General features: G+C 38.7%; 1 protein-coding gene across 1 annotated transcript in view; it reads right to left on the bottom strand.

Annotated features, from left to right (window-relative positions):
• Positions 1–12,008, bottom strand: part of ralgps1 (Ral GEF with PH domain and SH3 binding motif 1) — a 189,650-nt gene that overhangs the window by 27,879 nt on the left and 149,763 nt on the right. The window contains exon 10 of the mRNA XM_062999211.1: positions 1,140–1,207. Within this exon, the coding sequence (XP_062855281.1) occupies positions 1,140–1,207 (68 nt within the window). The remainder of the gene's footprint in view (positions 1–1,139; positions 1,208–12,008) is intronic.

Below are 12,008 nucleotides of genomic sequence, written 5' to 3'. Positions count from 1 at the left end.
AAAAACAGCACTCAATAAATCCTGCCACACACTGTAACCACATCTGCAATAACCATAGAGCCCTCAACATGAATTAATGAATGTAAATCTGAAAAGTATAAAGGGATTATTTCTTTGTGTCCTCTGAAACTTAGTTTAGTGACAGTTTAAATCATGAATTAAAAAATAACATTCATTTACACAGACCTGGCACAGATTTAGTGAAGCAGTTCTAAAACAAGACCATACTGGTGTATAGCTTTGTTTGATTATGAAGTTTGCAGGAACATGTTTATTAAATGTAGGAAAGCAGTTGTATGCATTAATACTCGATACAATCATCCTACACACCAATATTGTCAGCCTTTTTATGTTTGTACATACATAAATACATAAATCTATATATAAACGTCTATATGTATAGGGTACTGAACAGGGTTGCCTAACTACTGCAGACATGTAGACGCCCGGCTGGCTGATAGTTCCGCTAATTTAGAACACAGATGGACCCTGATATTTTTTCTAATAAGTTGTTATTGAATATAAAATCACTCTTAAAATCACTGAGACAAGAATACAATTTAATATCTTAGAAAACCTCAAGACTCCTGATGACTTTCCAGACATTGTCTCAACAGAGTATGCAACCGATTATGTAACACAAATAAACTAAATAAATAAATGTGCTTAGCTCTGTGGATTCCCCTTCCTGTCAAACAAAAAATGCTTGTGAGTTTAAAGGCGAATTGTCGTGTTTCTTTGCAATGTATGTCATTTATGAGCATGCATCAAGCTCTAAATTGGAAAAAAAAACATAGCTGACGCTTTACCGTGTTTAATTTGGGATGTGTAAGCACCAGAAGCTCAGAAATTTAAAGTCCAAGTTTTTTATGTACCAGCACTCTATAACTACAATAAAAGTCCACTAAAAGTACATTAATGATATAGTGTGGTGTGAGCAACCATATTAATATAACTTCATAAGTTGACTTGAGAACTTTTCTAGTAGGAGTTCACAATTAAGAGGGATTTTCACTGTGGAATTTTCTTCAAAATCTACTGCAAAAATGTTTTTTCTAAACCTTTCTAAATGTGTTAGCAATTAATCACAAGGTGGTTGGATTGCATGATAATTTTGTTTTATGAAAACAATGCAGTACCTCCCAGGTCCTCTTTAGAAGATACAAGACGAGGTGAGTTGTTCCCTGGTTCAATCCTCAGAGACAACCTGAGAGAGAAAGAGAGAGAGAGAAAGAAAAAGAGAGAGAGTGAGAGAGAGAGAGAGAGAAAGAAAGAGAAAGAACAAAGAAATAATAATAAAAAAAAACCCTGAGTATTAAATATAATTTCATTTACTTTTTTTATTATTAGGTTTTAACGTCATGTTTTACACACTTTGGTTACATTCATGACAGAAACGGTGGTTACTCATTACACAAGATTCATCAGTTCACAAGTTTAATGTCAAACACAGTCATGGACATTCTTATATCTCTAATTCACCTCACTTGCATGTCTTTGGACTGTGGGAGGAACTTGGGAGCTCCAGCAGACACAGGGAGGACATGCAGACTCCACACAGAAAGGACCCGGACCGCTCCACCTGGGGATCGAACCCGGGACCTTCTTGCTGTGAGGCGACAGTGCTACCCACTCAGCCACCGTGCCGCCCTATACAGTTGTAAGCCACAACACGTTAGAACTACAGTAAAAATTCTGACTAGTGCTTTAGTAAAGTGTTTATGTCACATCCATCTGTGACTGGGAGCTAGCTTGCATATTAGTACTGTTGGAAGGTAGATTATATAATTACATTTAGCTTCCCAATGGAACACTAGTAGCAGGAAGATGTGTCTTGTTAATGTCTTGGAGTAATGCATAGTAAACCAGACCTTTAGTGTCATACTATCATTAATAATTTTAGAAAACGAATGTCCGTTTTATCAATGTTACTGGTAATTTTACTTATAAACACCAAGGCGGCACCAGTGATACTGCTGGTAGCCAAACTGGGTTGCCAAACTACAAACAAGTGCTTAGGATCTGTTATTTAGCCCTGAATCTACTCATTGTCTGTGGGAATTTTTGGAAGTGTGAAGTTGTCTGACCTTCCACCATGTTTCACGGAAGGTTGCAAGGACTCATTCTTTCATCTCTCTTTAACTCTTCTTATCACTTATTGTTGTCGATCGGACCCAAAATTGTATCACTCCATACTCCTTTCTACTGATCTTTATTCCAATCTCTGTGAGCTAAATCTTTCTGAGCATATCATAGCCTTTTCACCCTGTTCTTCTTCAGTAAAAGTAGTTTCTTGGCTGCTACTTTTCCAAAATGACCATTCCTGATCAAGCTTCTTCGGACTGTAAAAGGGTCAACATGGCATCTCAATAAAGCCGTTAGATGCTGAGGCAGGTTCTTGCTGGACTTCTTCTAGTTTCTTAAAAAAGAAATTCTAAAAAAAACATCAGTTTTTAAAAGTTTTCTTTGCCTCCAGTCCTTTTTTGTTCTTGACCTCTTCTGATTCTTCAAATTGTTTATAACAACTTGAATGCCAACTTGATTTTTTGCTCATTTCCTTTTTTGCTTATTTCCTTTTGGTGTAAAAGGCCTTTTTCCCTCACAGCATCCATTTTAAGATAGTAGGACAAATACAGCTGTTAGCAATGGCATTAATTAGGGTTTAATTTCATTTAGGTTTAAGAAAGCCTGTTATTGCTCAAGTGTAAGGGGAGGTCACACTAAATACTTGCCACTTACAAAAGCTATTTTTTTCTGATTTTTAAAAAAAATCTACAAATTTTTTGTATTGTCCGGTTGTATTCTAATAAAGAGTCTGAGAAATAATTATATATGGTCATTAACCCTTGTGTGGTGTTCATAGTTTTGTTACTCAGCCAAAGTTTGCAGGTCTGGTGGACCCACCGCATTATTGTCTTTTAAAATTAATACAGCCATAACTTATTTAACATACAACATATCAGAAGTTTACTTTAAGATGGTTACAAGCAATACAGATAGCATATTTTGTTAACATTTACTATTGACCTATATTGGATCATATTTATAAATAACAGTGCCATCCGTTTGTCACTATTACTATCAAATCACTATCACTATCAAAATAAGGCTGGAATGACGTGTTTACTTTGAACAAATCTAAATGAAACAACCTTAAGAAATGTAAAACATCTGTCAGTGTAAGAAACACCAGCCTGAACAGATACAGTATCTATATCAGTCTACACATCAGTACCACTGAACACTATTCATGCTCGCCTATACAACACATGAGGCTCAGCTTTACTGTGTGTGTGTTGCATACATTCATTTGATGCATGTATGCTGTGTCGGTCTGTGTCTTTGTCTGTGTCTCTGTCTGCCTGGCTGTCTCTCTCTCTGTCTGTATCAGTATGTCTCTCTGTATGTCTTTCTCTCTCTCTCTCTGACTGCCTGCCTTCCTGCCTGTCTCTGCCTGTCTGTCTTTTTTTCTGTCTGTCTGTTTCTCTCTGTGTCTGCCTCTGCCTGTCTGTCTGTCTGTATTTGTCTCTGCCTGTTTGTCTGTTTCTCTCTCTGTCTCTTTGCCTGTCTCTCTGTTTCTCTCTGTCTGTCCGTCTTTCTCTCTGTGTCTCTGTCTGTTTCTCTCTGTCTGTCTTTCTGTCTGTCTGTTATTGTTATTATTTTGCACTGTTTTATTAATATTTTATTCTATTTTATATTTTTGCACATGTAACATGTTTCTCTCTGTCTGTCTTTCTGTCTGTCTGTTATTGTTATTATTTTGCACTGTTTTATTAATATTGTATTCTATTTTATATTTTTTGAACATGTAACTGTTTTGTATATATTTGTTCTTTCTTATTGTTATTTTTATTATTTCCCTGTAACTTGCTTTGGCAATACGAATGTCCTTATTTGTCATGCCAATAAAGCTTATTTTGAGTTTGAGTCTGCCCCTCTCTCTCTCTCACACACATACCCCTTTTCCACCGACGCAGCACAGAGCACGTTACGGTTTCCGAACTTGACTTTGAACCAGTTCCGCGTGTTTCCACCAGAAAAAAGAGGTTCCAGACAGTGAACTAGCGGGCCAATCTGGCACCACAGAATACTGGGTTTTTCAGCCTGAACCGTGACAGCACAGCGACAGCAACAATGGCGTCCGCTGGTGTCTCGTATGGAGCTTAATGCTGCATTTTTATCTTTTGAAATTCACCTGATTACATTTTGAGCCAGTTTGTTGCTGATATTTTCAAAGCGCCTTTAAAAAGATGAACTGTGTGATGTGACGTGGTAAAAGTGACCCGAACACTGTGAAAAATAAAGCGTGAAGCTTTTTCAACTCCCCGAGCTGCATAAGCACCACACGTGTAAATCCAGCTAAACACAGATACATGTGGTATTTCAGAGTAGATTTGATGGTTATTTCACACAGATGGATGTTCGTGTTGTGGAACTTTAGTGATCTTTCACTGCTCAAGCTGAGCGCTGAGTAAATCGGCTATCTGTGCCGAGTCGCGGTGAAACCGAAGCACAAAACGCTTCTCACGTTAATGAACTAAAGAAAACAACAACTCGTCAAGAACACGTCACATCTTTTTATCACTGATTGTTAGATCGATGATTTTTACATAACACGGACATCTGTAACAGCAGCACAAATGCTCGCACATAAACTACACACTCCGCCATGATATTACTTCTCTTAACTTTCGTTAAGTAACGCCCACCGCTGATGACGGAGGCTTGGTTCTCAAAAACTGGGGGAAACGCGCGTTGGTTCTCTACAGAACACCAAAGTTCAGAGAAACCTGAACAGAACCGGTTCAAGAACCATGGTTTTTTTGGTGGAAAAGGGGTAACAGAGACACACACACACACTCACAGCTGGACATGTTGTAGTAGGACAAAGTAAAGGGACACACTTTTATACCTGCGGGTCCAGTAGACCCGAACACCACATGTCTAATATAAATGTGTGTGTGGGGAGGGGGGGGGGGGGGGGGTGTACAGTGTGAACTCAACAAACACACAAAATGAGCCAAAGGCAAGGAGCCTGAGGTTAAAATAATAATAGCATCATTTTCCTTTTGGTAAACATTGAAAACGGGTCCCACAGACCCAAACACCACACAAGGGTTAAACTATTGCTAAAACAACACATCTAATAGTGGCCTAGGATTTTGCACAGTACTGTATGTATATTCATAGGACATTTGCCTTGGTACTGTTCAAAAGTACAAAACATTGCAGTCTGTTTTATTTATTTATTTTTTGTTACTATTGGATTTACACTTTTGACCTTTCTTACCATTGCTAGGCACCCTGTCCAGAGTGAAGAGGTAAGTAATAATAAATATATGAATGAGTTGTCATATACACTGTATAACTAAAATTATGGGGACACCTGATCATGAGCTTGTTGGACACTATATTCCAAAGCCATGGGCATTAATATGAAGTTAAAGCCTACATCATATAGATGTCATGAATGCATCTTGCTTTACTGGCGGTTTTTGTAAAACACTGTCACTGTTCATCTAACAAGCAGGGTGCATTTAAAAATAAAAGCAGATAAAATATAAAACTGTACATGTGAGTTTATTTCTATTTTTATCTAAAAAGATTCTCAACCTTTTTTTATCTAGAGCCACTTATTGTAAAAGTTCAGTGATGTCACCAGCTTCACAATACTCCAATTGTCCTTTAAATATTAATAAAGGGCAGTGGTAGGTCAGTGGTTAGGGTACTGGTCCAATAAGCTGAAGATTGCTGGTTCAAGCCCCACAACTACCTAAACCTCAATGGCTTGCACTGTATTCAATAAGTGTAAGTAACTTTGGATAAAAGTGTCTACTAAATGCCGTAGATGTAAAGTGTTCTTTTTGACTATAGTAGAATGTATTACATAAGTAAATTTTCAGATAAGTACTGTACTTTAAGTACAATACTTTTCTTTCTTTCTCTCCCAACTTTAAAAAATGATTTACCGTAATGGTTTATAAGCATCATTATTTTAACAGTCTAAGTAAAAATAAAAGGAAAACCATTTTTGCTTTTTAAAGTGTGTCCTTGTATGTCAAGTTATGGAGAAAGTGGAAAGCAGACTTTGCCGTGTAAGCATGGATGAGGCCAGACGATGATCTCATTTCTCCAAATGTTAAAAACCCACCAGCCCCTCCTTCCCTGCCAATGCTGCTTTCTCTACGACACTCTGGAGACACTATGGAAGTGTAATTCCAAGCCTTCTCCTAGACCCCTCAAAGCCCCACAGATTTAGGAGTACATGGTACAGGGACCAAAGGTTTGTGTTACTTTCAGGGCTCACATTTGGGAAGTGATTTTAAATATAACTCAATTCTTGCCCTGTTAAAAGTTTTTTTAGTGAAGATCAGTAAAAAAACAACAATAACAATAATATTCATCTTTTGTAACATATTAAACCTAATCAGGAGTTTAGAAACACTGGGTGTAAACATCAAAAACCCTTTTAACTATGACTGATAGATCGAAAGATTGATGGACGGATGCTTTATTTATCCCGGGAAATTATTGGTTTTTCAGTAATTAATCAAAAAGAAAAGAAAAAAAACTAATACAAATACAAATAAAGTAAGTAGGGTGTAGCAAATGTACAATGTGCATATAAACATTGTACAATGTGCATCTAAAAATATGACATAGACTACAACTAAAACTAATAATAGCAACAGTAGTATATACACCGATGAGGCATAACATTATGACCCAGCAGAACATTGCCCAAAGCATCACACCGCCTCAGCAGGCTTGCCTTCTTCTCATAGTGCATCCTGGTGCCATGTGTTCTCCAGGTAAGCAACGCACACACACCTGGCCATCCACGTGATGTAAAAAAAAACGTGATTCATCAGACCAGGCCACCTTCTTCCATTGCTCCATAGTACAGTTCCGATGCTCACATGCCCATTGTTTTAGCGCTTTCAGCGGTGGACAGAGGTCAGCATGGGCACCCTGACTGGTCTGCGGCTATGCAGCTCCATACGCAACAAACTGCAATGCACTGTGTATTCTGACACCTTTCTATCAGAACCAGCATTAACTTCTTCAGAAATTTAAGCTACAGTAGCTCGTCTGTTGGTTCGGACCACACGGGCCAGCCTTCGCTCCCCAGGTGCATCAATGAGACTTGGCCGCCCATGACCCTGTTGCTGGATTACCACTGTTCCTTTCTTGGACCACTTTTGATAGATACTGACCACTGCAGACAGGGAACACCCCACAAGAGCTGCAGTTTTGGAGATGGTCTGACTCAGTTGTCTAGCCAACACAATGTGGCCCTTGTCAAACTCGCTCAAATCCTTAACCTCGCACATTTTTCCTGCCTCTAACACATCAACTTTGAGGATAAAATGTTCACTGGCTGCCTAATATATCCCACCCACTAACAAGTGCCGTGATGAAGAGACAATCAGTGTTATTCACTTCACCTGTCAGTGGTCATAATGTTATGACTAGTCGGTGTATATTCTTATAAACAGAAAGTATAAATATAGAAACTGAAATATCTAATATGGGTATACATATATACCTTCATTTTTCATTATAATTAATATACAGTAGATACTATAAAATATATATTTTTAGTATAAATAAAAGGGCCTAGTATTGCCCTGAGATATATTTATACTATCTTAGGGCAATAAAGAGCAGCCAATCCGAATATTACAAAATGCCTTCAGGAGGATGGCAATACTAGAGCATCTATACTTTCTTTTAAGGAATCTTAACACTGATCAATAAGCCACTGACAGGTTCCACATTGGCAAATGAGTAGACAAGACTACATTCTGTCTCCACTTCTGTTTAACCTTATGCTAAACATATAATTAGAGAAGTCAGACTAAAGGAAAATGATCAAGGATTCAAGATTGGGGAAAGAAACATTAATACCTTTGATATGTGGATAACACAACATTAATAGCAGAACGGAAAGTACAAAAAGTTATTTTAGACACTTGTGTTTTTTATGAGAAGAACCAGTTCATTGATAAAAAAAAAAAAAACACAATTATGCTTGGTAGAGTTGAAGGTAAAAGAGAAAGAGGGCAGCCAGCAACAGGACAAATGGATACAATTAGAGGAACAATAAATGAGCCATTAAGAAGCCCAAGGACCCAAACTTCAGACAGAATGTTCTGGAAAAACACTTTTCAAATGGCTGCAAATAATATTCCATCTCCTGCATGTTTTTCAGAGGTTGGTGGAAACCAGGGTACCAAGAGGAGAAAATCTGTGGACACAGGCACAGTGCCAGCTATGCCACAATGCTTTCCAACAAGAAAGCAAAATGAATAAGGTTCATTTTAATGTTACATTAACAATCTACAGTATCTTCACAAGAAATTCATGCTGTAAAAAAGGTCCATATTGAAGCTGTCTAATACAGCGATCAGCCATGACATTAAAACCACCTCCTTGTTTCTACACACATTGTCCATTTTATCGGCTTCACTTACCATTTAGAAGCACTTTGTAGTTCTACAATTACTGACTGTAGTCCATCCGTTTCTCTGCATGCTTTGTTAGCCCCCTTTCATGTTGTTCTTCAATGGCCAGGACTCTCCCAGGACCACCACAGAGTAGGTATTATTTGGGTGGTGGATCATTGTCAGCACTGCAGTGACAGTGACATGGTGGTGGTGTGTTAGTGTGTGTTGTGCTGGTATGAGTGGATAAGACACAGTCACTCACTGTGACTCACTGTCACTGCTGGACTGAGAATAGTCCACCAACCAAAAACATCCAGCCAACAGCGCCCTGTAGGCAGCGTCCTGTGACCACTGATGAAGGTCTAGAAGATGACCAACTCAAACAGCAGTAGATGAGCGATCGCCTCTGACTTTACATCTACAAGGTGAACCAACTAGGTAGAAGTGTCTAATAGAGTGGACAGTGAGTGGACACCGTATTTAAAAACTCCAGCAGCACTGCTGTGTCTGATCCACTCATACCAGCACAACACACACCAACACACCATCACCATCATGTCAGTGTCACTGCAGTGCTGAGAATGATCCAGTCAGTAATTGTAGAACTACAAAGTGCTTTTATATGGTAAGTGGAGCTGATAAAATGGACAGTAAGTGTAGAAACAAGGAGGTGGTTTTAATGTTATGGCTGATGTTTTACATTTAACTTTTCATCCTGCAGTTATTTAGCCAGGAATGAAGTCATTGATTACCATGCTCTCATTTACATAACATTGCTTCTCTCAACAGCTTAATCACCCAACAGCCTTAGAACTGTCTGAGACATAATGAACTAATTCTATTTGAGGTAAAACATAAAACTAGGAAAAATGCATGAGGGTATCGAGGACTGTTTCTACAACACATGAACTTGTATAAATTACCTAATACACAAACAATAACAGAACTGTGAATGATTTACACATCAAGCAACAAACTGTTCTCCAAAGTTCTTGTCATCAGACGCTGGAACAGGATGAACTTGGAGAAATCTGGTCCAGACGGACTGAACCACACAGTACAAATGGAGGAAACACCTATTTGTTTTTGCACTGGGGGAAGAGGTGGGGGGAGCCACCAGGGAGGTGACATCACTCTATAACTCTCTCACTGTTTGTGGGTCGTTATGATGAGAGCTAAGATTTGTGTAATGTCTGTAAATTATTCAATTTACTCACTTATGTAAGCTGAATGAGGATTTTGGTTGAGCTAGACTATATGGCCAAAAGTATGTGGACATGTAATGCTAAATTAAATGGCAGTTGCTTTATAAAGCTTTTGCCACACATACATAAGTATTAATCAAACAAGCTAATAGATACATAGAATTACAAATTATATAACAATGAACTGTTTTTACTACAACCCTAAATCAGAAAAAGTTGGGACAGCATGGAACTTTGACTTTTATTTGATTGCAGACAGGATGGACCTGAGACATTTCATGTTTTATCTGCTTAACTTCATTTCATTTATTAATAAACATCCATTCCTGCATTTCAGGTCTGCAACACATTTCAAAAAAAGTTGTTACAGTAAAGCATTTACCACTTTGTAATGTTGCCATTTCTTTTCACCACACTTAAAAGACGTTTGGCACCGAGGATACCAAGTGATTTAGTGTTTCAGCTTTTATTTTGTCCCATTCTTCCTGCAAACACGTCTTAAGATGTGCAACAGTACGGGGTCGTCGTTGTCACATTTGTCATTGCAAAATTCTCCACACATTCTCTATTGGGGACAGGTCAGGACTGCAGCCAGGCCAGGCCAGTACCTGTACCCTCTTCTTCCGCAGCCATGCCTTTGTAATGTGTGCAGCATGTGGTTTTGCATTATCTTGTTGAAAAATGCATGGACGTCGGACGTCTTGAAGGCAGCATATGTTGCTCTAAGATCTCAATGTACTTTTCTGCATTAATGCTGCCATCACAAAAGTGTAAATGACCTTTGCCAAGGGCACTGAGACAGCCCCATACCATGACAGACCCTGGCTTTTGGACTTGTTGCTGATAACAGTCTGGATGGTCCTTTTCGTCTTTGGTCCAGAGCACACAGTGTCTATTTTTTCCAAAAAAGACCTGGAATGCTGATTCATCTGACCACAATACACGTTTCCACTGTGTGATGGTCCATCCTTGATGCCTCAGAGCCTAGAAAAGTCGACGCCTCTTCTGGACATGGTTAACATAAAGCTTCTTTTTTGCACAGTAAAGTTTTAAGTGGCATTTGTGCATGTAACTCTGTATTGTAGTGCTTGATGAAGGTTTGGCAAAGTAATCCCTCACCCATGTGGTTATATCAGCTATTGTTGAGTGGCGGTTCTTGATGCAGTGTCGTCTGAGGGACCGAAGATCACAAGCGTTCAGCTTAAGCTTGCACCCTTGGTCTTTATGCACTGAAATTCCTCCCAATTCTTTGAATGGTTTAATGATATTATGCACTGTAGAGGGAGAAATATGCAAATCCATTTCGATCTTTCTTTGAGGTACATTGTTTTTAAACATTTCAATCATTTTCCCACACATTTGTTGACAAACTGGAGATCCTCTGATCATCTTTGCTCATCAAGAACTCAGCCTTTCCTGGATTCTGCTTTTGTACCAAACCATGATTACAATCACCTGTTGACGTCACCTGTTTGGAATCACATCATCATTTAGTTTTTTCACCTCATTTCTAGCCCTAAATTGTACCTGTCCCAACTTTTTTTGGAATGTGTAGCAGGCCTGAAAAGTGGGAATGGTATATTACAAATGAAATGAAGTTGAGCAGATAAAACATGAAATATCTTGGGTTCAAACTGTCTGCAATCAAATAAAAGTCAAAGTAAATGTAAGGAACACTGCATTTTTATTTTATTTGTATTTTCCATACTGTCCCAACTTTTTCTGATTTGGGGTTGTATTTTATGCATTTTCTTCCTTTTTAGTGTAGCCAATTAGTCTGCAGCTGCTTGGGACCATGATCGTGTTATGCCTGACACATGCTTCCTCCGATGTGTCAGAGGAAGGAAGGACCCCTTCTTATTCATGGGTTCAAGTCTCAGTGGTGCAGTTGGCTGGCCGAGCATCTACACAGACATGACTGGCTATGTCTGGAGGGTAGGTGGGTGCCCTGTTCAGGTTATTCCTGCCTTGCACCCAGTGTTTCCCAGTGGAACTAGGCCTGCCACAACCTTGACCAAGATCAAGTGGTTAATGAAAATGAAATGAAATAGTTTTATGACTATTATGCAATTAACAAAACTATATATTACAGGCTACTTAAATATAGATATAATAATAAAATAAATTTACAGATACGTTTACAGATAAAAAAAACTTAACATAAAGCATCTTAGTGCAGCCGCAAACCAGAGCTGACATTTTGAACTCGACAGTTCGAAACTCAGCTCTGCCATCCGGATGGGCTGGGCGGCTACACGAACAACGATTGGCTTGTTGTTCATACAGGGAGGGAATCCAGATAGGGACCTCCTAACGAATGCAATTACGACCACTGCTGGCTGGTTGATGGCGC

Source organism: Trichomycterus rosablanca, chromosome 7 (assembly GCF_030014385.1).
Source record: "Trichomycterus rosablanca isolate fTriRos1 chromosome 7, fTriRos1.hap1, whole genome shotgun sequence".
Lineage (NCBI taxonomy): Eukaryota > Metazoa > Chordata > Actinopteri > Siluriformes > Trichomycteridae > Trichomycterus > Trichomycterus rosablanca.
The sequence above is the reverse complement of the archived record's forward strand: the minus strand, read 5'-3'. Positions and strand labels throughout refer to the sequence as shown.